Genomic DNA, 27,007 nt, shown 5'->3' on the forward strand with positions numbered 1-27,007 from the left:
GACACAGGCAAGGCCTGTTGGTACTGGAAGCAGGCAGAGTGGATCTGTTAAAGGATATAAAGGTTTCAGGGGGTTGCAGAGGGGATGCTTGGTCTGCATGCCCAATTAGTGCCAGAAGGCACTACTAGTATTAATTTGCATCAGAACTGGTTATTGAAATCACCCTGAGCCTTCTGGTACTTAAAAGTGAGCTGCATCCAAGGGATGTCTTCTGGGACAAACAGCAGGAATGTGTCAGTGTGGATGGATTCTAAACAAGACCTAAGCCAACAGCTGTTGCTGGTGCTCCAGCCATAGGTTCTGGTGGCCTGCACTAAGGAAACCAGCCTTGCCTAAAGCACTCCAGATCTTAGACCAAATCTGAGACCACACACAGTTAGCAGTACAACCATGTATTCTCTGGCAGATCTATTCCCACAGGAGACTTTAATTGAGTCACAGCACAGGCTGTTATCTTTGGGTATATAAATCCTGCAGTTATAAAACAATTAACTATTGAGAGGGCACAATAGTGGGTAAATAAAGAAGTTCCATAAGGAGTCAAGAATATGTGTCCAAATGACTTGGATTAAGACTTCACTGAAGTTTCTTCACAATGTCTTTGTCATATTTGGCTGAAATGACTGTAAAGGTGCAGCTGTTACTGATGGGCTGTGAGAAGGCAGAAGGAGCTGGACACCAAGGGAGTGCTTAGGCTTTGTTTTCCAAAGGAATCAACCCAAGAAGTCTTCCTTGCTACACTTAGAGCAAATATAGACTAAAAGGTGTAATCAAAGCCTTAAAATATTTTCTAGAAAATTATAGAAGGAAAACATGATTAGAAGGGATACATGTTTTTTTTTTAATTCTGTTTAACAGTTATGTTTTATTAAGGTTCCCCTTAAAGAGAGATTTATAAAATTAATGTCAGATCAATACATTAAACATGTAGTACAGACATGCATGGTTTTTTTGCTGATGGCTTTAGGTACTAGTCAAATTGGTGTTTAGCTATGTTGCACCTTCTGAACTGAAGACCAAGAGCAGCTGGTTAACCTTTTGTTAAAAAAATCAATCTTGATATCAAAACTCACTTATGCATGGCTTATAAAGAGGAATTATTGATGGCATTGTTGGATGCTGCTGCTGAACTCGTATATAAGTAGGAAACAGGTAGATCTGTTAATAAAAGGCAGCAGCTCTGTGTGCTGTGGAGGGTGAGCTGACCAGGGGAATCACATGGATCAATACAGCAAACCTCCAAAGGGAATTCCTGTTAATGTGGGATTGCTTTGTAAGACAAGAGCTTCAACTACTGCTTAAAATCATAGAATCACAGGACAGTCTGGGTTGGAAAGGATCTTAAAGCTCATCCAGTGCCACCCTGCCACGGGCAGGGACACCTTCCACTAGCCCAGGTTGCTGCAAGTCCCATCCAACCTGGCCTTGGACACTTCCAGGGCTGGGGCAGCCACAGCTGCTCTGGGCAACCTGTGCTTAGACTGAATGGGGCATTATACATAAATTTAGGAAATTCCACCTTCTTCTGCATAGGAGGAAATTTTCATTGACAACAGGCCAGAAGATCCTTGTTAAAATTCTTGGCCTGGATCCGGGTGTGTTGATCTTGGCAGCTGTGAGGCTGCAGAGATGGGCTCTGCTGGTAGGATCTTATCTCTGATAAGTGGAAGCTGTTTGAAAACATGGAAGTGTGGATCTATTGTCCCAGCTGCAAAAGGAGGGGGAAAACACTTAGGTATTAAGCTGAACTTGAATGTCATCTTTGTGGAATATTTATTCTCACATTACAATGAACACTAAAATCATGTTACTTTATGATAATGTGAATATTTTGAATTGTAAGCACAAAGTGTGTGGAAATCTGTTCCCAATTCACAGTGTCACTGTGATCCGTTTCTGCCTTATGATAACTAACATAATTGCCTGCTGATTAGCTGCAGGAGTGATGGGAAATTTCTCTTAAAATGACAAGAATAGCTCTTGCTTCCCTGAGCAGCTGTTGCTTGATGTGCCAGCCTGGTGATATCCCACCCAGGGTACAGCCATCCTTGGCAATGGGCTTGGATCCACAGCCTAGGTCATGTTATCTCTGCAAAATAGTGTGACTGAAGGGAATAGAAGTGGCTCAGGTGCTCTTCCCAGCTGGATAAATGGCAGGGAGGCAAAGCAGGTAATGGGAATATCTCCAGTGTCATTTACTTAGTTGTGAACAGGGTGCTAGGACTGAAACTTGACTGTGTCTCTCTGGGAATCAAACATGAACATACCTCCTGCTTCTTTCTAGATCAAAGGAGTTAAGGAAGAAGTTAAGCTAAGAAATATTGTGTTTTTATAAAGGCAATACTGGAAAATTGATATAGAATTACTTAGAAGTCATCTGAAAAGTTTGAGAGAAAGGAAAAACGTCCTTTGTTTACTAAAACTACTGGCTTGGAGAACTAAAATTTATGGACATTTTTCAGCATGAGAAATATGCCTTCCACAGTACTATCTGTTGAGTACCTAAGGGTTAACTCTCATGGTTTGGTATGCAGATGAATGAACCTGTAGTTAACTGTGTGTGGCTATTAGTTGGAAATGTTTGGAAGTAACATGAAGTGATATTATTTTGCAGCTCAAACTCCTGCCAGTACCTGGCTTTATTAGTTCAGCACAAGAAGTGTTTTCTGATTAGTTGTCTGGAACAAGTGAGGCTGTTCTTTTGGTTTCTATCACTCTTTGGAAACTCTTCCCTTGACAGCTTAAGCACTTATCCAAATGCTCTGCCTGGTGGCTCCTACAAAATGCCAGCATCACTTAATTTGGGTGCTTCCCTACCAGTGGAGTTACGTGGAAGGTGAATTTAGTGGGAATGAGTCAGGCCTGTGCCATTCCTCTCTGTGTACATCGGCTGTGATGAGGATGAGTTCCAGTTGTGTCACTTCTTGTTTTCCCTGCATCTCTTTTATGTGCAGAGTGACTCAGGCTCCATGACAAAGCCCAAAGTGAGGGGTAGCAATGACATCCTGAATAACCCCAAGATTTTGACTCATTGTGTTCCCAAACTGGGGAGGGTAGTTTAGTTTGGTTCCTCTTTTCTGGGAGCGCTCCCAGTTTCCTCAGAAATGTCATGCTAAAATATAAAATACAAGCACAATTACTCTCTTAATGACATCTTCATGCATTGACATTTAGAAGCCCAGAGAATGGATGAAGATCTGTCCCAAGATCAAAACTAAAACCAGACACACTGGACACAGGATGCTGGAAAAATTATATTGATTTTGGAGAGGTCAAGGTCAGCACACATTGCTCAGTCAAGATTTCATTGACTTCATTCCTCTGATCCATACACTGACTGCAGGAATGGGCTCGGAGACTGGAGCAGGGATTTGGGAAAATGGTGTTTTTAACAATGGACATTCATCAGGTTTTTAATACATGGCAAAAAGGTCACTATTTTAGAGAGTTCTGATTTGAAGGATCAGTATTTTAGAGTGATTTTTAGTTGGGTACCAGAATGTAAAGAAGGTAGATGTGGTCTAAGAAGAAATGGTAAATGGATAACATGTCCAAAACCAGAAAAATTGCTGTTTCATTTTCTTTCTAAGCTGTCTTAGTGTCAGTGAACACCACGTTGTTTCTTCATTTCCAAACCTCTTCAATCATCATCTTTTATTTACTTCTGGCATGAACATTCTATCCAGTATCTTTTTGGAAAGGGAGATACGTACTGTGGAAAACTTATGTAGTGATAGGAGGGTAAAACAGATAACATAACCAACAACTCTATCTGTGATTCTGTAACACCATCCCCCTCCCCAGTCTATTTTAGCTTCATCCTACAAAGTGCCCAGGTAGGCCAGACAACAAGACTGTTCAGTATTTCACAAGCTAAAATCCATCATGTTCATGGTGTCAGTTTTGCTTGGACAGCAGCAAATAACTATCCAAGATAAATTTTCCCTTAATCTCACAATCCCATTTCAGTAAGGGGCTAGGAAATCACACTTTCACTTAAATGTAGAATATAAAACAAAGTGTTGAATGTCTTTAAGACAATTCAGCTGTACTCTAATCTCATGGCCGGGCTTCGCGAACGAAGATTTGGGGAGGGCTCCACCCACATTTGTTACAAACACGCTGGTGGCTAAAGAGGCCAATATCAGACAGACATGTCTGATTGCAAAAGGCACAGCAGAAAGACTCCTTAGGTGGTAAATTCTGCAGGACACGATTCTTTCTGCGTTGTCTTTTCTCCTCCAGGGTGATCCTGCTGCGCTCCCAAAGGCATCAGCAGCGTTAGAGATGGTGTGTCTGCAGACCTCCCGACTGGAGGCCAGAGTAGACCAGTTATGGTGATCAATGTGGCCAAGGCTGAGATGTTGTTTCAGGCAGTCCTTGTATCTCCTCTTTGGGGCTCCTCTCTTGCAGCACCCAGTGGCAAGTTCACCATAAAGCAAGATCTTAGGGAGGGGGTGGTTGGTCCTTCATCCTGGAGACGTGCCCTGCCCAGCCCAGCTGTGTTCTCAGCAACATGGCCTCAATGCTTGTGACTGCTGCTTGTTCTTGTTCTAGAAAGCACATTAAAAGAAACCAGATTTTTTTCAGAACTATTTTTTCCAAGTTCCTTTTTATGACTGATCTTTAAACTTCCTACATGATGACACTTACTTGGCGCTGCATCGATGCAGTCTAATCTAGGTGATAATGGGTCTCACAAGAGTTATTTTTTAAATATAAGTAGTTTATCAAACCCATTGACAGTTATGTTTTCAAATTATTTCCATTTTTGTTCTGTTAAAATATTTGCCTTGCTTTTAAATAGAAAGATCCACAAAACCCAAAGGCAAGTCAGACCAGTGTTGGAGGCAGCTGTACCAAGAAGCCATCACAGCATAACTGTGATTATAAATAATCTGTCAAGCCAGATTACTGAGCTTTTGTCATCAGCAACTGAGAAAACACAAAGTCCCACATCAGGAACCCCCATTTCACAGCTACTTGCAACAGATAGTGGGAACATGGTACTTTTAGGCTATTTCCTGATATAAAACTTACACAGAATCACAGAAAATGCTCAGCTGGGAGAGACCCACAAGGATCATCGAGTCCAACTCTTAACCCTGCACAGGACCCTCCCCCAGAGTCAATCTCAGCAGTAGTTTGGAAATTTGTAGTTGAGAAAAACTTTTCTTACAGGACTTCCTGCGAACAGGAGGAAGGGTTGGGTAAGAAGGTTTTGCACTGAATATGACACAGAAAACTTTGTCATCCACCAAATCCCTTAAGAGTACCTGAAACTCAACCTGAGGCTCATGGTTGCAGCTCCTGAATGGCTGGGTTTGATTTGCATTATGATGCAAAGACGAGAGTGCAGGTACTTTCTGTCTGGGGAAAACTGGAATGCGTTCAGGAGACACGTGAGGAGGCAAGGAATCCCCAGGTCTTGCAGCTGTTATCAGATATGATGGAAAAGGGAGAGGGTGAGGGAGAAGAGAACACCTGGCCCTCTGCAGGGGGAGACTGTCTGACCCAGCAGGGCAGTGGGGAGTTCTGAGGGCATCCTTCCTCTCAAAGCCCTGTCAGGTTTTACTGAGCTTAATCAGGTGTTGCCACATCTGCCCACTATCAAGCAGTATCTTGATGAAGATAAATAAAAACTTAAGAACCTTATTTGACTTCCATGGGCCGTGATTAGATTTGCAGAGAGAAATATTGAGCATTAAGCAAGTGAGATACAGACTCTGAGCCACATCCATGGAATCCACTTCCACAGGCACTTTGGCGTTTGGGCAGAGGTTTATCCCAAGGACAGCTGTGGTGGCGTTTAAGGTGTCCTCCTACAAGGACCCCTCAGTGAGAGAAAGCTGAGGAAGAATTCTCAGGAAGAATTTCTTCCTGGAAAGAGTGGTCAGGGATTGGAAGGAGCAGCCCAGAGAGGTGGTGGAGTCCCCACCCCTGGAGGTGTCCAAGGAAGGTCTGGCTGTGGCACTGTGGGCTCTGGGCTGGGGGACAAGGTGGGCATCGGGCACAGGGGGGACTCTGATCTTGGAGGGCTTTTCCAACCTCAGTGATCTTGTGATTCTGTGATTCTGAGACATTCTGACACCTTGAGTTATTTCACATAACAGTTCGTACAGTTTGAAAAAAGGCAAGGGCTCGTGGTTTGAGAAGAGCAGCATCATTAAATCTCTCTCTTTAAAACCAGTTATGTCCTTTTTGTCCTAAGTTCAGCTGTTCTTCAAGAATAAGAATTATAAAAGCATTCCATGAAATTCATTTTCTACTGCTCTTCTGCTTTTTGGACCCAGAAGTGGTGATAAATTGATTTAGTACACAGCAAGTCATGAAGGTTATCAGAAGTATAAGAAAAATATGCAGGAAAAAATAGTTTTTGTTGCATTCCTCTCAGGTTTTACTGGCCTTGCTCTCAGAATTCTGTGTTCATTTGCTATTCTGCACAGTGATAGTCAGTGAATGAAGGGTACCAGGTCCTCTGTCCTCTGACTCAAACAACAAAACTTACCCAGGGAAAGAGGAGAACATCTCATTCTGTGCTGCCAGCAGTGCATGAGAAAGTCTAATTAATATTTTTTCTTTATCTGTTTGAATTATTGTGGAAATAGAAGCTGCATTTTGAAAATAATTGCTGCATATGATAGATTTTTTTATGAAGATGAAGTAAAGGGCAACTAATATTCCAGGCAGAAAGTATAAAAGTAAATTTGAAACTCTATAAAGGGCATATAAGAAGTGAAAGGAACCTCCTGCTTTATGGTGGAAGGAGAAAGATCAGAAAGAGAAAGGTCAGAAATAGTACACAAAAGGTTAAACTTGGGAGAGTGTCAAAGTTCTGAAGTCTTCCTTTTTAAGGGTATCATGGCTTTGAATCTGGAAAAAGTGTTCCTGCTCTTTAAAATAGGATATCCCTTAGTGAGGGTAGGTGGTGGTGGGAGATCCCACCCATTTGTAGGGTCTGGAGCAGTGTGTCATTCATCAGCATGTCTTCCTAATTAGTCCTCAGACCTGCTCATTGCCTGATTTTCTTCAGACACTTCTTCCAAGAAAAGTGCAAAGGTGATCTGATTGATGTAGGTCACATGCTCTGGTGATTTCCCAGGCATTTTTTATTTAAAGCACAAAAATTATGGTAATGGGAAAAATGGCTCAGCCTGCCTGGGGTAGCAGTAACTCTGGGACAGCCTCAGCTCACAGGGTTCAGTAGCAAATTTGTTTGATACTGACTTCAGATCTTATTCTTTTGCACAGATTTACTTATCAAAAACAAGAGAGAAAAAAATCTTTTGGCTGTACTTAATAAGATCTTCATAATATGTTCAACTGAGATTTCAAAGAGTGTCTGGAATGAGTCACTCAGTGTGGGACACAATGGGTTCCAAACTCATCCCCACTCAGTTTGCCACAGGATATCAGTGCAAAATTTGTTTCTACAGAACACATTTGCAAGAGCTCTGTGAATATTTTTCATCTTTTCTATTCGAATATGCCTTTCCTAATTTTAAACTTGCATTTGGGTGCTTTTTTTTTTTATGCTGTTTTCTTAAAGATTTCATAGGATTTGTCTCTGTGTTGCTTTTTTAATGCTCTCTCATGCTCTTTTTTCCCTGCCAAAAAAACATCAAGTATTACTTGTACTGTCCTCAAATTTCAGAGTTTTGGTGTTAGAACAGTCCTACAAGTTACTTAAACAGTAGCATCCTTTGGAGATTACTCTCACACTTGGATAAAACAAGTGGCAGAGACATTTCCTAGTCATTTTAATGTGACATAGTCCTTTTCCTGCTTGTGAAATCAGAGTTTCATATCCATCCACTGCCCTTTTCAATGCTTAAGTTTCACTCTAGACCTCACTGCCAGTTGCTTTACATGTTATTTGGTTCTCAAGTAAGTTATTTTGTTGAAAGACTAAATAAGACATGGCTTTATTGTATCAGCTTAAAACACTCTTTTTATTCAATGAATCCTTTTCAAAAGAAGAAAAAAATATATCTCAACATCATTCCTGAAGTCTGAGGAGCTTTGTCTTATTTAAGGATCTACAATTGCCTCTGTAAGTAATATAAATCACAAATCCTCATCTTCCACCTGCTGAAAGGGGCAGGTTTGCATCTGACCATTGCCCTCCCCAACCCCCAGAAATGATGTGACCTCTCTCCAAGCCCTGCCATGTTCTGCTCTGGAGTGAAAATGTCACTCTTGCCTTGCCAGTAGTTGTGTTTTCTTTGATCTGTAGTAAAGCTGTGTGTGCAGGCACTTGTAGGAGACAGGTATTTCCTGACCCAAGTGATCTGATGTCAGAAAAATTAGGCAAGATCATGGCCTTGGTGGGACAGGAGTCGGTGTCTGTTGTCTCACTAATTACACCCTCACATGTAGGCTGCAGCCTGAGTTATTCGGGATGAAGCAGCAGAGGGTCCCTGGCCTCAGGCACTCTGGTGTTGATTTTGTTTCCATGAGAATCCTGTTGGTGAAGGAGAAGGCTCTGGAGGTGTGATGGTCCCTGTGTTTGACAGTGTGTGTCCTTCAGGACAGCTTTGGCAGCGAGGGCTGTGGAGTCCTGGTGACCAAACCCAGGGCTGTGCAAAACCTGACCCCACTGGGCATGAGGGGCCCAGGCTGGGCTGGCAGATGCATTTGGAAAGGCAGCTGACTTTGGATGCTGGAAAGCCAGGGCAGGACATACCCCTGAGTAACTCAGGGAACAGAAACACTGAGCTGGGAAAACCCACTGCAGGAGGGACACAGAAGCCCAGAATATGCTGGGTTGGAAGGGACCCACAAGGATCATCCAGTCCAACCCCTGGCCCTGCACAGGCCCATCCCCAAGAGTCACCCCCTGTGCCCCAGAGGATCATCCAAACCCTCCTGGAGCTCTGGCAGCCCTGGGGCTGTGCCCACTGCCCTGGGGAGCCTGGGCAGTGCCCAACCAGCCTCTGGGGGAAGAACCTTTGCCTGAGATCCAACCTGAGCCTGCCCTGACACAGCTCCAGCCATTCCCTGGCTGCTGTCCCTGGTCCCCCCAGAGCAGAGATCAGTGCCTGCCCCCTGAGCTCCCTCAGCTCCTTTCCCACCACCCAGAGGGCACAATTCCTGCAGCAATTCCCTTGTGAGCCAAAGCCACTCCAGCCCCAGGTCACACCAGGCAGCAGTTTCTGCTGGTGTCACTGAGCCAGCCCAGCCACGGGCCCAGCACCCTGCCCAGGGCAGGACCACCGTGCTGGACCCAGCCCATGCAGCTCCTGGGATGCAGCATTTTCCAGAGCCTCAGTTTGCCACCCTCACATGACCAGCCCTGCACATTCCCTGCAAAACTGAAGGTGAAGAAAAAACACGTTAAGCTCCTAATGGCAGTGCCCAAAGGTACTGCATCTGAAGATAACATCAGGAGAGAGAGCCAGCGAGTTCTCTTCACACAAACTATTTCCCAGAGGCTAATGGCAAGGGGGGGAGAGAGAGAAACAAGTACTGACAGTTTACTGTAGGAGCTCAAAGAAAAAGTGGACAAAGCTAAAAGAACTCCGGCTCTTTGTTCACATTTAATCCAGTTCAGAGCATTCACTGGTGCATACAGATTTACTGATGGAGCTGGATATGGTCATTTGGTAAGAAACAGAGGATCTAGGATTTAAATTTTGTGCCCTTCAGGCTCTTACATTTTAGGAAAAGTCAGTCTGTAATGTATATAAAGTTTTAATCTAACGTAAAAAGTATGAGCTGCTGGATAATTCCTTCAAAGAAACCAATCCTGGTCTTGAAAGGTAAAGAACACTTTCTGTTTTTAACACAGACCAAGTTTTTAAGGGGTAGGGCACTGCTTTTGGCTCACAGAAACCAAGGGATAGACCAAGGCTTGCTGGCCCTACCCAAAGAATCCCCTGTTTTATTTTCTCCTTTTTCTTTGCAACTCTCTTCCTGAATTTATAAAGGCATCGATTTATCAGAGGATACTGTAATAATGGAACAGTATTAAAATACCACCATCCACATATTTTATTGCAAAACAAATAGCCCAAGCACCTGATACCACAGTACAGCAAAACTATCCATTGCAGGCCTTTGCTTTTGCTGAGGACAGACAGTTCAAGTTCCATGTAGCCTGTTTTCTGAAGGCTGGAGAGTCAATTCATCTCTGGCTGAATTTGCAAACCGTGGTATTGAAAGGCAGCACCAGTGAGCAGGGTATGTGTGCAAGAACAGAACCAGCAAAAGGGGTTGTGAGCCAAAGGTAGGAGGCAAATCTGGAAGGGAAAGCTCAATTGCAGAGTGCAGGGGACCTAAATGGGGCAGGTGTGTTGGAGAGATTTTAGCACAGCATGTTGGAAGTGCATCTCCCACAAGTGCAGAGAGAAAGGGAGGGGCAGCCAGTAAATTTCAGGAAAATATGAAAATCATAAATGAAAAACTGAACAATAAATGTAACACGGAGTTAAAAGACAAAACTCTTTCTCGTCCCTCTGCCCCTTCCCACCCCCCTCCGAGCATTTCTGGACCCCTGGGAAGGACCCCTGGCACTTGGGCTCAACAGGCACCGCACAGACTCCTCCCGCTCAGACAAAAGCAGATCTTTTTCTCCAGACTGCCCGTGCCCAGCCTCGCCGAGCCCTGGAAAGCAGCGGCTGGTTGTGTTTGGCATCGCGTCCCGGAGCAGGGACCAGCCCGTGAGACGAGCGCGCCCGGGGCCGCTCCAGCCGCTGGCTCAGCTCTTTCCGCGGAGCTGCTCGTTCCCGCCGAGGCTGCTGGCTGAAAATGGGATGTTAATGAAATAAACCAAAAGGCAATTTAGGCTACTTAGCTACACTTGAGGAAAAAACCCCTGCCTGGATAGATGGCACATGATGTATTTTGTATTAATGTTTCAAGTCAGTTTGGCGGATCCCCATGGCAGGCGAGTTAGAAATATTTTGTTGCAAGTTTGAACATCGTACCAGGATATAAGGCCAGGCAATTCTACGAGAACAGTGATTGAATTAGGGCTGAGAAATGTATCCTGGCTAGTTTCAAATTAAAAAAAAAAAAAAAAAAAAAAAAAAGAAAAGAAAAAAAAAGAAAAAAAACCTTTTAAAAAGGTACAAATGAGGCTAAAAGAATTTATGTTATTTTTCCGGTTTCTGTGCTCTAACTCCTTTTCCTCATAGATCTCCTCATCTATCTTCGAAGTGCACTGCCTTATGAATGAGTGAGCAATAAAAAGAAGTATGCAGTGGCTGAGAGAGAAACTCAAGATAAAGCCAAAGCTTGAGCAGAACTGCAAGTTAAGATGTAGATCTGAATATAAAAGTTTCTCACATCTCAGTTTTAGGGCAGTCATTAGATAGTTTGCATGAGAAATTAATTTAAAGCCAGTAGCATATACTAAGTTCCCAACTATCAAAGTATTGGACCCATGCTGTCTAGGGTTTTGAATCCTGCTTTCGGACCACACGTAGGGGCAATTTGCTCATAGACTAAAGTAAAAACAAAGCGATTTCATAGAACCAGAAAATCACAGAATCACAGAATGGTTTGGGTTGGAAGAGATCTTAAAGGTCACCTCATTCCACCCCCTACCATGGGCAGGGACACCTCCCACTAGCCCAGGGTGCTCCAAGACCTGTCTAACTTGGCCTTGGACACTTCCAGGGCTGGGGCAGCCACAGCTTCTCTGGGCAACCTGTGCCAGGGCCTCCCCACCCTCACAGGGGAGAATTTCTTCCCAGTGTCCCACCCAAACATACTCTTTCAGCTTAAAGCCACTCCTCTGTGTCCTATCACTACATGCCCCTGTAAAAATTTCCTCTCCCCCTTTGGGTATTGGAAAGCTGCCATGAGGTCTCCCTGGAGCCTTCTCCTCTCCAGGCTGAACAGCCCCAACTCTCTCAGCCTGTTGTTTTAATACCTTAAAATCCCCATGTTCATCAAAAATGGGCAGAGGAAGAGCAGGGAGCAAAGAAGCAGCTACAAATCATCCCAAGGTCAGGCAATAGCAGTTTCTGTGCCCAGGTGACACAGGAACAGCCTCAAGACCAAAAGGTATGAGAAGAATCAACTTCCTCGGTGAAGGCTCACCTGTTTTCTGCTGAAAAAGGCTGGTGTTTGAGTCTGCACAGTGAGTTCTCCAGCTATAAAAGAAGGGTTAATTCAAATTTCCATACCACTGACCTCCCTCCAGCCTTCCAGGCTGCCCAGGTTTGGAACTGCAAGGATCAGCTGGGTTGTCTCAGGGGAAAAATTATGTGGCCACTCCCTGAACCCTGATAATCCCTCTGGCTGGGCTTTCCACTGCTGGTCTCTGCCAGGTTAGGCAGAATTTCATCATCAAAATTATTATGGTCTCTTTCAAGTACAGACCAGTGGGAAATTAATTGCTGGAATCAGGTATGTTTGCTGGTGTTAACCCGATGTTGCTGCTGAATGAGGTCAGTGTGGGGCTCAGGACACAGAGCAGGGACTAAGCTGGTCTCCAGCTTTATTTGGCAAAGCCTGGGCTGGTAAAACAGCAGGAGGGAGAAGATACAGCGACAGAGTTTCAAGGGATGTGAAGGTGGAAGATGAAGCTTATTATCTTCAAAAGGAAAGTAGTGACAACTCAGGCATAACCATGAGAGACCCCTACAAAGAAGGGAGCATGAGACAGGGTGGAGCAAGCCATGAAGTTGAGGTGTTTAAGATGCTTTTACAGCATTAAAGAGCTTGACATTTCTTAACAAGAATTGATGACAAAACATGAAACCGATTCCTTTACTCTTACCCTTTATGCTCTAAGACAGACCTTGTTTTCTTGCAAAGTAGCTGAGACATTTGTTCGCTCTGTTATCCATGTGACAGGAGGCAAAAATACTTCAAACCCTCCAGAAAGTGTGTTTGACTGTGGGTATATCAAAATAATGCTTAGCTTTCAAAACTGGAGCATTAATTTGCACCATTTAGAACAAATGAGGCCTATATTGCTAAATAATAATCTGCTCCATATGTTGATTAATGTGAGACCTACAGGAGGACAAACATTGATAGAGTATCTGCTTGTTCATCTTTTGCACCAGCCTATGTCATTTTGAGGTGCAAGAACTGAGATGCAGAACCTCTGTTTACAAAAGTCAGGTTCTGGCACCTATTGTTGCACTCTGAAAGAATTCTGCATGTGGCAGTTCATGTGAAGGTGTGATTTTCTGCCAGCTCCTAATTTCACTGCCATATGCCAAACATTGCAAGAACAGATAAATCTGAAGCACTGTACAGTCATATCGAAGGAAAGCTGTGGTTAAGGAGGGTCCCATCTTGCCTTTGGGACCTGGACTATGAAATTAGGTAGAGTTATCCTCCCTGGTTAACTCAAAGTGCAAACGGGGAATGAGCCTCACAGGCAGAACTTGGTTGATACTGGTGAGTATTTGCTACCTGGGACAATAGTGTGTCCAGGCAAGCAAAACCCACAGCTTTGGTGGGAGTGTGACCTGTGTCTGGTGGCAGCTCCTACTGGAGAGCAAACCCATCCCTGCTTGTCATCCAGTATCCATCAAATCCCCCTGCTTTTGTTAACACATCGTTCTTTGTTCTTCTAACACAGATTCTGGAAGAAAACATGAAGTTAGAGTGCAAGTGCCACGGGGTCTCAGGATCCTGTACCACTAAAACATGCTGGACAACCCTGCCCAAATTCCGGGAGCTGGGCTACATCCTGAAGGACAAGTACAACGAGGCCGTTCAGGTGGAGCCCGTGCGGGCGAGTCGCAACAAGCGCCCGACCTTCCTCAAAATCAAGAAGCCCCTTTCCTACCGCAAACCCATGGATACAGACTTGGTGTACATAGAGAAATCCCCCAACTATTGTGAAGAAGACCCTGTCACTGGCAGCGTGGGCACACAGGGCAGGATGTGCAACAAGACAGCCCAGCAGTCCAACGGCTGCGACCTGATGTGCTGCGGCCGGGGGTACAACACCCACCAGTACTCGCGGGTGTGGCAGTGCAACTGCAAGTTCCACTGGTGCTGCTACGTCAAGTGCAACACGTGCAGCGAGAGAACAGAGGTCTATACCTGTAAGTGAGCACGTGGGCACGGCCCTGGCCACGGATACCTTTGCACATGCACTCAACGGACCTACACGAGACTGTAGGGCAGACCTGCTCTCCCAGAAGAACTGCTGGGGAACGGAGGCCCCTCGTTTCTTCTCACGTTTCATCGCTTATGTGGATACACATTTCGGACTCATAAAGCCAGCCAAGAAAGAAAAACAAACAAACCCCACCCTGAGCCACCTGACACATAAAAGAGAGAGAAAAAGATCATCTCATTAACCTGCACCTCTAAAGCAAGAAGCATTGACTGCCTTGTGGAGACACACCAGTCAGGGAGGAATCTCTGAGGGTGGCAACTGACTCCCGGTTTGGAAAAGAGATGGTCAAATATAAGGAGCAGGGAGGGATAGGGGAGAAATCCCCTCAAGAGGGCTTTGCACAGGATGGGATGGACAGAGCCCCACCGTGAACGGCCCGTGTGAGCCTGTGGATGACACAGGTTTTGGCTTCTACACTCGTGAAAAGCTTCTGCTGGTCTTGCCCATCTTTCCCCTTCATCCCCCTTGCCACAGCGAGTAGAACTGTTGAAGGGTTCTGTAAACACTGCTTTACCTGCCTTTTTCGTGTGTGTGTGTGCTGCAGATTTTAGCACAGGGATTTGGGACACTCGGGCATAATAATAGCAATATTTAACAATTTATTCAGATAAAACTAATATTAATTTATTTAATTAAAAAAGAACTCTACCAACCTTTGGGGAACTATTCTGCAATTAAAGTAGATAGCTGGCTTTCTTTGTGGAATAATTTTGTAGGAACAGCAAGGAAAGAACTGGAGCTGTACATATTATTCTTAACTAGGATATTTCTATTAGTTGGACTTGCAGGATATGTTCTACAGTACTAGATGTTTAAGTACAAAAGCTGGCATCTTTATATATATGTACATACACAAACACTGTTGTTTTTGGGGTTTTTGTTTGTTTGTTTGTTTTCTCCTGTTTGCTGCTAGTTGTCTGGAACAAAAGTCGAGTGGTAGGGGTTACAAATCTTTACCAGGCTTTGTGGTTATTTTTTTTTTTCTTCGATTAAAGAAAGAAGCATTAATAAAATCCTGTTTGGAATATGTCTAAAATTAAGAAAATCCAGACAAACTTCCATCTTTTGGAAAAATCAACCATAGGATAAGAGAGTATATTTTGTAAGAGACTATTTTTATATAAATATTTTATTTATACTACGTCTGCTTGTTCAACCTGTACTTTTTCTCAAAACAGGCATACAATTTGTAATTCTTAGGCTATTTAACAGAGAAAGGGTAATTAGTTTGTGAACACAACAGCAGCAAGCTGGATACATTCAGCTGCAATTGGTGGATGTGTCAGAAAGCAGAATGAACTTTCTCTCCGGATATGTGTACAAACTGGCTCTTTTCCTGCAGCTCAATTTGCAGAATATGCAAAACAAGAACAGGGTATGTAGCATCAATTTTGTCACATGGCTTGAATTCATGATTGGTATTAACTGGATGCTCATTTATCCCATTCAAGAAAAAAAAATGCGAATTAGCTTCCCACATGCGTCAGTCATTAAACTGTGGCGTTATGACTCGCAAATGTGCTGTGTGTGCTGTCAGTTAAACCTCTATATTGTGTTACTGTCAAATTGCATTTTAATCAGTGGGAGACTGTAGACTATGACTGTAAAAACTAGCATGACACACACCGTCTGATTCTCATAGATAGGATACAAAGCTTACTTTTTGTCCGACTCTTTTTTGGCATTTACATTATTCTTTCCTCCCCCACCAAAAAGGCCCGAGCTCAGAAATCCAGAAAAACATCCAGGCAAGTTTAAAGAGGCAAATTTAAAGACTGCTCACTTGTTTTTCAGAGCCATTTTGCGTTCCCTTTATGGTATTTCCTTTTTATCACTGCTAATTTCTTCAGACATTTGAGTGGTAAATATTTCTCTGTGTTTTTAGAGTCATTCTGTTCCCGCTGCTTTACTCATTTGTGACCCATAAAAAAAAAATAATCTAATTTTAATGTTGTTTTTCACTGGTTAATAAACATGGCCCAGCGTTACTGATGATATTGCAAATTGTCCGGGACACACCAGATTCTTTCCTACTTCCAGACCACAGGATCTCCCCCCTTTAATGAGGCTCAGAGAGGCATCAGTAAAGAAAACATTTCACTGACTCCTGTTGAGAGCAGCAAACATTACAAGGAGTAGATGATACAGGTTTATCTTGTGCCCATTGATAGTTCTGGGGCAAAACTCCCACCTAAGACTGTGAAAACAAAGAACTGAGAAGGGAAGCAGAAGAATCACCAAAAAAAATCAAAAGATGTTGCAGTTTCACAACCTGACCTTTTAGGGCTCATCTGAATGGTGGGGGTTTTTAACTCACTTCTTGTATATATATTATTTTTGTAAGAACACAAGCCTATGCAGTCCCTAGTCCTAGCAATGTATAATCAGGGTTAATACACAGTTTCTTTGCAGACCTGCCACTTAACACAAAATAGAAGGTTTATTCAATTCAGGCACCAGAATGGCATATCAAAATAAAGCTATTAACACAATTTCATTTCAAACTGTTGATATAAAAGCAAATTTTTATTGGCCATTGAATCACTGCTCTGAGTTCTCCTAAAGTCCAAGTTATAAACTGCAAGATACAAAATGCAACCACATACAGTAGATATGTTCATTACAACACTATATTATGGTAAAATAATTCAGATGTAACAATTAATATTAGAATTCCCCATCACCACCACTTTGTGGATACCATATCATAGTCAAAAGTGTGCTTTCTTCACTGATTAGAGTTACTTTACAAATTGTTACCTTTGCAGCATGTTTTTACCATAGGAGAGTAATCTGTAAAACTCCTGCTTCCTGTATATTTCCGTATGCAGTGATGTGCCATGTACAGTTAGCAGAGTAACTACTGAAGGACAAATACCTTTCAACAGTTTTAGTCACAATAATAAAAAACTGGATGCACAATGAATTGGATTTGGCACACATTTTCCCTATATTTTACAATATTGCTGATGAGAAAATGGAGAGAAAATTAGAGAAAACATCAATTTGTTTGATAGCTGGAGTAACAGGTTGGGAACTGTGAACTAAAGAGCAAGGAAAACCAAATGCTGCATTCAACTAGAAATTATTTGGAAATTCGGCTGTGTCACCTCTGATAGGAGAAATCTGGCCCCTCAGAATGTGCCATGAGTCTGGAGTTAATTGGTCCTTTGCTAAATGGGCTTGAATGACATGAAGAATAAACAGGAGGAGAAAGATTTACAGGTCTGTAGATATTCCTCCCCCCAACAACAGTTTGTTCTTTGTGCTCAGGGATAGAAGGGCTCTGTTTTTCCTTGGTGGAGGAGCACACAATGGCAGGGAAACAACACAACTGCACAACAACACGGCTCTCAAAGGGAAACACATCCCTTGGCCTGGGCCAGCCAGGGAAGTGCTGCATTGCTGGGCACAGAACAGCCTCGCTGAGGCCTGGAAAGAGAAAACACATCCACGGAGCAGGAGGAGTGAGAGGAGTGGGAAACGCGGGAGAAAAGGCGTAGCTGCAAGTTGGGAAGTTATTAATGATGAATTCTTTGAGAGTGGAACCCCAGTTCATGGAAACGAAGCAGCTCTGCCTTGGGATTCCTAAGCAAGTTTTAAGGATTTTACCTCTCTGCCCTTTTAAGAGGACAACTAATCTGAATGCAATGAGCTGGATGTAGAAGCACTTCCATAAAACATGAATCGGTCAATGATTAAGTTTTCTTTGCCATGTATTCACAAAGCTAATGGAGATACGTCTTTCCACAGTGATAATTAAACTGAAAACATCCTTAAAATGTACTCTTAAGTGACTCATTTGGTAAAGTTATTGTAAGGGGATGTAGTAACTTAGAAAAGGAGAATAATGGACACGTACCATATTGCACAAGGCCCTTAATGAACTCTCCTGTGGATTGCAAAACTGTTTTGAACTGACCACACTTAAAAATCAATGTATCAAACACAGAAACATTGCAGGCTGCAGTCAGAGTGCACAGATTCTAATTAAGATTCAACATAGGTATTTCTGACAATATTTCTACATTTATCATTATAATCTATATGAGAAAATACACCCTGTGAATCCCCCAAATGTGCATATTTACTAATACAGTCCCTTGCCCCCAACTTGTAATCCCAAGAAGTTGACTGAACAAGGTCCCCGACTCTGTTGTTGGTAGAAGAACTGAAGTGCAGACTTGGGGGCTGATATGCCCAGACAGGGCTGCCCAAACCTGTCAGATACCGTTGCTGCCAAGCAACAGAGGTAAAGTCCGAATCAGGTTTGAATGGTCCAAAACTGTCCAAAATTAAACCAAGTACAGAAGTTTTATCACACAGCAGAACTTCAGGTGATGAAGCTCATCTAGATTCTAGAACATTATCCCTTCTCTCAGTGGTCACCATGACAAGTGACCTAATTTGCTAACCCAATTCATGGTCTTTTCTCATCGAAATCACACCAATAATTTCTCAGAGGTGGACATTTTAATCTTGAACAGAAATTAAGGGAATTCTTCCTCTGGAAACAAGCAATTAATAACATATGATTAAGTCAAAATGCTGAAGAGATGTATGTGGATCTAGAGGACTCCACGTGTTTGAAGGACACCAGAACTTTGCCATTCTCCTGTCCAAAGGCGATGCTGTAAAACCTTAAAGGTGTCTTTTCATGCCTTTAGGAAATTACTGATTTTCTGTTTTGTTGTTGTTACATATTCATAGATTCATCAACAGCACATATCATGTAATGTGCAACTGGGAACTGTAAAATAAGTCCCAGAGAAATGTCTCCTCTAAGTGTAGCACAATATATTTACTGCTGCTGTTGGAAAAGTTGCCTCCCATTGTCACCAGCAGCCCGTCTGCAGTCCCTATACTTGTCTCTTTATTTCCTCCAAGCAGTTGGAGCTTTAGCTCTCTCTGGAGTTTTATGAGTTTTATGAGCTCTCTGATCCATTCCCAGCCACTGAGGGATTGTGTGCTTTGGTTTTTTTCTGCATGAGGGGCTGTGATACAATAGAGAATGAGGACACCCAACAAGAAAAAACATTCCTTCTCTCACAGTGTACCTTTAATTTTTCAGACCAAGACAGACAAGAAATATGGAATTACTCTGATATCTAATACACCATGTGCTCCTAACTCACCTTTCCAATGCTACTGAGAAGGCTGCACTGGTGGATTTTTGAAACTAAGTTGAAGAGAGTGGACTGGAAGAGGTTTTTCTCTGCTCAGCTGAATTTGCAAAAGAATTTGTAACAAAAACCTGTAAAGATGCAGTGCTGAGTTTTGTTCTTCATCAGTTTAGATGAGACTTCACATGAACAGGACCAGAGGTAGTGCTTAATATTAATGGAAGGAATTCTTTACTCATGGAAGAAATCCTTCCCTGTGGGAGTGGGGAGGCCCTGGCACAGGTTGCCCAGAGAAGCTGTGGCTGCCCCATCCCTGGAAGTGTCCAAGGCCAGGCTGGACGGGGCTAGTGGAAGGTGTCTCTGCCCATGGCAGGGCGTGGAATGAGGTGGGCTTGGAAGTCCCTTCCAACCCAAGCCATTCTGGCATTTGATGATTATCTCTTAATCAAATTTACTCACTGTCCATAACCCTTTTCCCGTTGCTAATTTTTCTCATTCCTCCAATGCTGTTGAACTCTGTTCACTCATACAGTGTCAGCAAACACTGATTTAACTATTAATATTTTAAAATTAATTTGGCAGATTCCTTCCTGGGTCCTTTATGCCATTTGTCCTTTTATCCTGAAATCCTTTTATTATTTACACAATAAGAAGCCGTAAACACCACAACACATTTAGCATTTGAATTACAAAAAAAACTCCCACAAAAACAAACAAAAAACCCACCCAAACAAAAAGGAGCAAACCCAAAACTTATATTTTGGTCCCATAGACTTTAGAAAATAAATTAAATCAAAATCCATTTCTCAGGTTTCTGGTATTGTCCCAAGGGTTCCATTTTACTTTACACCCTTTAACTGATTCTCAGCTGTGGAGCACAGAGATTCTCCAAGTGGTGGTAACAGCGTCTTGAAGAAAAGTCTTTTCTACCCAACTCCAACAGACTGCTTTTTAGTATGGGCAGGGAAAAGCAGTTCATTAGAGCAGACCCAGACAAAGCAGAGGGCTGGGCAATCACCAGCTCTGTGAAGCTGAACAAAGACAAGTGCCAGATTCTGCACCTGGGATGGAGCAACCCCAGGTGTACGGACAGACTGGGAACGAGAGGCTGGAGAGCGGGAAAGGAATCTGGGGTCCTGGTCAACAGAAAACTGAGTCTGAGTCAGCAGTGCCCTGGCAGCCAGGAGGGCCAACCCTGTCCTGGGGGCATCAGGGGATTGTCCCGCTCTGCTCTGCCCTGGGGCGGCCTCACCTCAACATTGGGGCAGTTTGGGGGGACACAATGGAAGGAAGGGATTGAGCCATCAGAGAGTGTCCAAAGGAGGGAACAGAGATGGGGAAGGGCCTTGATTGGAAGCCGTGGGAGGACACTGAGGGCACTTGGTGTGTTCAGCTGGAGCAGAGGAGACTGAGGGGAGACCTCACCAGGGTCTGCAGCTCCTCCTGCGGGGCAGCTCCAATCTCTGCTCTGGGGGGACAAGGGACAGGACCCTAGGGAATGGCTGGAGTTGTGCCAGGGCAAGTTTGGATCTCAGGGAAAGGTTCTTCCCCCAGAGGGTGGTTGGGCACTGCCCAGGCTCCCCAGGGCAGTGGGCACAGCCCCAAGGCTGCCAGAGCTGCAGGAGGGTTTGGATGATCCTCTCAGGGACAAGGTGGGATTATTGGGGTGTCTGTGCAGGGCCAGGGGTTGGACTGGATGATCCTTGTGGGTCCCTTGTAACTCATGATATTCTATGATTCTGTGGTTCTAACTGGAAGACAAATAAAGGAACTTGAAAGACAAAGAAACTAATGGCCTGTTACAGACAGGGGTGCAGCCCAGAAATACTTTCTTTGGAATATGGAGGAAAACCCCGGAACAACTCAATACATGGAAGGCATAGCACTGAGTCCACCAGGAAACACAGAAAGGGTTTGGCTAAAGGGACAGATTTGAGCCAAAGCTAAGCCTCCCCCTTTGTTACATGGCCCACAGTGCAATTTCATTTGGGTCAAGCCAAATCCATCATCTATTCCATTGAATCAGCAAGAAACCTGTTTTGTAAGTTGTTTCTCACACTTAATTTCTTACCCAGCAACTTTCCTTTTGCATGTGGGCCCGTGGAAATATGCACTATGGGCATTTATAAAACTATTTAAATGCTACAGAGGATATTAAATGCCCATTGCCTTGAGAAAGAAGAAGGGCAGAGAACATACAGTACAGGTGTAAGTGTTGGACCATAATGCCATCACACAGGACTGGAAGATGTGTCATTTATTACAAAAACAAAGGTACTTTACACATATTTAAAAAAAAATCAGGATAATTCCTCTCAGCTTTTTCTACTGCTGAGGTGTCGAGCCGTACAAATGTCCTGCACTGAGCCTGGCCTCAGCCAGCCACTATTATCCCCACAAACAGACAGGAAATCAGGAGACACGGAGCCCAAGAGGGTTGGCCAGTGGGCACAAAGGCAGCCTGTGAAAGATTTAGGACTACAGCCCAGATTTCTCAGCTTTTGCCATCCTGTTCTAAGGAACTCGAGCAATGACTGATTTGCCTCCTTTTATAAAATACATACCCACATTTGGGGGTTGTGGAAATGCATTCACTGCATACAGTAGGTTCCCTGCGTGTTCTGTGTAGCTGAAGGGAGGAGACTCCTTCTTCTCAGGCTCATTAAATGCTGAGCACACAGTAATTAATATAACCTCCACATTAAGTATGAGTCATGCACCAGGGAAATGGTAGAAACCTGGTCTCATGTTTTGTCTCTTTAAGTCAAGTGATTAACAAAGCTGTGAGGCAAAGGAGGTAGCAGAGTAGGCTTTTTAAGTCAGGAGATGTGGACAGCAGTTCCAGAGAGGGAATAAATAGCCTCTGGCAAGCTGAAACTCCATGAAAGGCTCCACAAAGCAGGGGCAAGTTGCTGTGATGCTTCAGCACTGGAAGCATATAAAAAAGTTGGGGAATATTCTAATGGACAGTGTTTAATAGGACTGTGTTAAACTGCCTCGTATTTGCTGCCATCAAAAGAGGGGGATGTGAGGTGACTCACTCAGGTCAATGAGTTGTATCAACCAAGTACAAATTGAGAGAATTAGAGTAGGAGCTAAAAAAATAATAAATGGATTAAAGCCTTTCTGAGAAGTTAAAAAGGCAATTTATCTGCTTCTGTCTCTCCTTTTGTGCTCAGCTCGGGCACCTGTCAGAATACTTTGACGCTTGCCCATCTTTAGCTGCTAGCCACGTGAGCTGAATTCAGATTAAACAGTAAAGAAAAAAAGTGTCCCAGAATATATATTGTGTTTATTTAGGCCAGACCAGCTTGGATGAAAGTGGGGAATCAATCAAAGCCCAAAAGGAAGCTGGCAAACTATCAGTGCCTCGGCACATCCCAACGGCGCTTCCTCCACCGGGGACAGCGGCGAGGGCTGGGAAACCCTTGGTGTTCACTGCATAACCTTGGCTGATATAATAACCAGATGAGATAAGGGGATACACAGCCCTTAATTAATGACTACACACCGAAGTTGTCATTTTGATGACTTGTTTGGGCAGGAGTGGCAGTGGCCGGGTGATAGATTATTCTCCCTTTATCCTGCCACAATGACATCTGCTTTATTCACAGATCAGCCACCAGTTGCTACAACAACGCCAGTGTGCTTTAGAAAATGTTGTTGAGCTGCTGAGAGAATCTTGGCTACCCATTAGCAAAATGTTAACTATGCAAAACCAAAGAGCGTTTGGTTTTGTTGTAGGAAAGAAGTCAATGCTCCGCAATAAGTGAGAACGTCAAAAAGAATTTACATTCAAAAAGTGGAGAAAGGGTTTAACCCATGATATCACCATGATTCAGAAATCCCCCTGGAATTCATTAGTGAGACATTAGGCCTGAAGAATAGAGAAAATAAATAATGAGTTTTAAAAAGAAAGAACAAATACACTTTCCTCTGAGCAGGTTGTTGTCTGCGGCATTTTAACACATCCGTTGCCCTTCATTTTTTCCTGTTCATTGTCTTAGATTTTTACACAGTAATCCTTCACTAATAGGGGTTTATTTATTTTTATTTATTCCTTTTCTTCCCACTTAGCACTTGGAGGAGACACTAGATGCTGTTAAACCATGCCAGGAAACTGATCTGGCTGCCAGCGAAGTCCCTCGCTCCCACTTCAGTACATGAGAGAATCTCACCCTCCAACCTGCTCCTTAGAAAGGCAATTATAGGAAAGCATTTGCAGGAGGAATGACTTTGTCCTACAGCCAAATAATGCAGCATCATGTCTGAGAGCCAAGCAAGGTACTCCATGCCTGAGGGACCAGGAGCCACGCTGGGAGCAGCTGAGTGTCCCCCTGGCAAGGTAACTGGGGATGGACTGGTGAAGACATATGGTCAAAGGCACGGAAATCTCCAGCTGCTAAAGCAGCTACTTTGTGGGAGAGGCATCTGAGCTGCAATATTTAGAGTGAAACTCCTCCAATTCCTCGGAAGGAGCTGCTTGTCCTGTCCCAGGTGATTCATGTGGGGCCGCCTGCACTGATGGTGCTGTTAATGTGTGTCAGACACATCTCGCACAGAGAGGCTTCCCTGCTCCCCAGCCCTGCTCTCCTTCCAAATACAATGGCTCTATCCATCTTGGCCATAATTTTTCATCCACCTCAAAGTTAAGTGAATGTAATTCCTAATTTGTTTTCCAAATGACTCAAACAATTTTCTTCCCTTTGTCTCCCCAACCAGATCAGATCGATTTTACAATGTGTCGTACTTCAAATTTAACTTCATTAAATGTTTATAACATTAAGAGGCTAATGACATAAGCCCTGTCTGTGGTATTTATAGGTTTTATGAAGAGACTGAAGAGCTGAGAGAGCTGAAGTTCAGGTTAATTCTTTCAGAACTAATTTCAACACCTAGTCAGAGCTGTAAAACACAAACTACTAGTCCTACTTCAGGGCTATCATGTTAATTTAACTATAAGTTTATCAACCCTATTTAATGTTGAAGTTTGAAATCTCAACCCAGCCCACAATAGATCATAGGTGTATTGTTTTTCTGTCACAGTAAATAGGTCCCAAATGCTGATCTAATGATCTCGTTACATAATCAAGCTCAAGAAATGTTAAGCTACTTATCACTGGAAGAATATATGTGAAAATTTGTCAGGAGCCATTTTTGCTACATTCTAAACACTTTTTATAGTCCCCTCCTCACAGTGGCTTACTGGGTTCTATTTGCCCCTAGTTTGATAATTTTTAATTGGAATTTTCATGTTATGATTGCAAAGCCACATTTTTTGCAGCTAGAGCTTTTTTTTTTGCTGTTCACCACCATCCTGTCCAACTACCATAAGTCTGGTTTTCTTCCTTGATCCCGAGCTTCCTGCTTCTTCCACAGATCCTTCCTAGAACTGCTGATCTTCAGTTCATGGGAATCAAAGGCACATCACAAATACCAACGGAAATGCTGAAGTGGAACTTGCTGAATTATATTCCAATAATTTTCAACGGAGTACAAGTGGGAAGTGGTTTAGGGTTGGGTTTTTTGGGGATTTTTGGTAGGATGTTTTTTTTGGTTTGTTGTAGCTCACAGTATAATCAGAGCTTCAGAACTGCCAGTGGAAAACTGTTCTCAGAAAGCGATGGCTGGAGGAAGACACACCTGAGGCACATATCATCAGGATCACATATGCATATGATGTTGGGTTGGAACTGGATGATCTTTAAGGTCTTCAAGCCGTTCAATGACCCTGTGTTCACATGATGCACACATCAACAAGCTCAGAGCCTGTCCTGCTTGCCCAGGAGGCATGACCTCTATCACTGCTGCTGCAAGCACTGAAGGGAGTAAGTATAAAACTGGGAAATAGGTGTGTTACAGGTGACTAATGGGTTCCTTGAAGCTTTTTAATATGTTGGATCATACCTTCCCAACTTTACCCAGGAACACCAGCAGACATTCTCCTGTCACTGAGACTAAACTCAGATTTCAGTTGGTCTCAGACATAACTGGAACGACCATATCGGACTTGATGCTGTTCTTTTACACTTAGTGCAGTCCAAGACCAAGTTCAGAGCTCAGGACACCTACCCAAGGCACCAGTCACTCACTCAGGGCTTCATCTCTTCAGGGACTAAAGTTTACTCTCAACTTAAAAGAAAGAGTATGGCACAAAAGGTAATTTTTGAAAGGACTCTTGTACCACAGGTGCAGCAAGCAGAGAAAAGCAGCATTTACCAGCATCGTTGTCATGGCTACAAATTGAAATCTCTATCTTCCACATGTATGGTATGTAAGCTGGGAAGAGTCCAAAGAACATCCTTTACAAACCAGTGTTGCCTGCTCCCAGCCCGGAGGGGGAAGCGCAGGCAGTCGTGGAGCCCCCGGGCTGCTCTGCCCAGAGAGGCAGTGCCACCCTCACTGGGCCACCACCAGCCCACACCACCGGCCCTCCTTTCAGCTTCCATGTGTCTGTGCAGCACTGGCAAAGAGTTCCTTCCCCAGCTATCCAGCTAAACCCCAGCGTGTGTCCCTCCTGCCCTATAGCCGGCCAATTTCGGCTAATTATACACTAGGAGCTTTATTTCCTGAAAATGGATATTGCCTTACCCAGAGGTATGGATAACATCTTCATCTGCCAGAAACAGGATTAGTTTTGACAGAGTTATGTTTACAAACATAAAATTTATCACTTTTTTTTTGTTTTAAATAGCACCTGTGTACACCTGGAACAAGACAGTAGCTAATGATTTATGTCGGACGGTAACAACGGCTGTTTTTGCTGGAACTGTGCCATAACTTAGTGTCTGTTACTCTGCCCTATTGGGTCAAGACAACACATCAGTCAAGTAAATCACTTAAGTAAATTATTGAGGACTTAAATTGACTTTTTCTACATAATATGTAATTACTTCCTTGAACCAACATTCCCTTACATCACCGATCTAAAAGCTTTCTATTTATTTTTTAACTGAATATTGATTGAATTTAAATTACAGCCAGCACGTAGGATTTATCTGGAGTTCAGATTCTAGGGAACAAACTTTCCGTCAGTGCTGTCAGCCTGGCAGTCCCCGCCACCCACACACCCACGTCACCCAGCACCCACGTCACCCAGAGCTGCAGGTTTGCCCACCACCCTCACAAGGCAGAAACTGGGGCATCTGCTGAGACCTGCAGTGCCAAGACACATGAGATTAAATTGCTGGGAGGCCTGGAGATGCTGAACTAGCGCAGCAGCGCTGGGGAAGATGAAAGACAACTTTGCAACACCAAGATGTGGTGAAGCAATGAGGGTTTCTGCCACAGCCAGCAAGGCTGTCAAAGCCAGAACTGGGAATTACAAGTGTAAAATCTCCATGGGGACTACAGAGATTTAGGGTCCCATAAGGCTGTATTGCTGCTGACTGTGCCTCTGCTCCTGTCACAAGCCTAGAAGAAAAGCCAAATATGCAGAGTTCTCATGTCATTACAGAAAGACAGCAAGAGAGACTTTGGCAGATCACATTCTGCCTCTGAGCTCTCACCCTCACTTCAAACACGGGGTGCTTGTACGTGGCATTGCAATGATGTCAGAGCTCAGCAGCCCTGAGACAGAGAAACCTGGCCAGGTCAGCTGCTCTGCACAGATTTTTGCCCTGTGATCTATAGTGTGAGGGCATCAGTTCATAGGGTGTGGGCCTGTGTCACTCAGATGTCAGGAAAAAGTCCTCTGAGTGCAAATATCCTTCCTGTCTGACAGTTGTTGCGTCCTGTCCTCAATCATCCTCCCCAAACCACCCTTCCAAAACCTATTAATGAAACCCAT

At 43.6% G+C, this 27,007-nt stretch overlaps 1 protein-coding gene across 1 annotated transcript in view; it reads left to right on the plus strand.

The window, feature by feature from the left end:
* Positions 1-17,793, plus strand: part of WNT7A (Wnt family member 7A) — a 40,547-nt gene extending 22,754 nt beyond the window's left edge. Inside the window, exon 4 of the mRNA XM_027748532.2 lies at positions 13,547-17,793. Coding sequence (XP_027604333.1) covers positions 13,547-14,026 — 480 coding nt within the window. The 3' untranslated portion in view covers positions 14,027-17,793. The remainder of the gene's footprint in view (positions 1-13,546) is intronic.
* The last annotated feature ends 9,214 nt before the right edge of the window (positions 17,794-27,007 follow it).

This window comes from Pipra filicauda, unplaced genomic scaffold (genome assembly GCF_003945595.2).
Source record: "Pipra filicauda isolate LSUMZ 115617 unplaced genomic scaffold, ASM394559v2 scaffold592_size254116_pilon, whole genome shotgun sequence".
NCBI lineage: Eukaryota > Metazoa > Chordata > Aves > Passeriformes > Pipridae > Pipra > Pipra filicauda.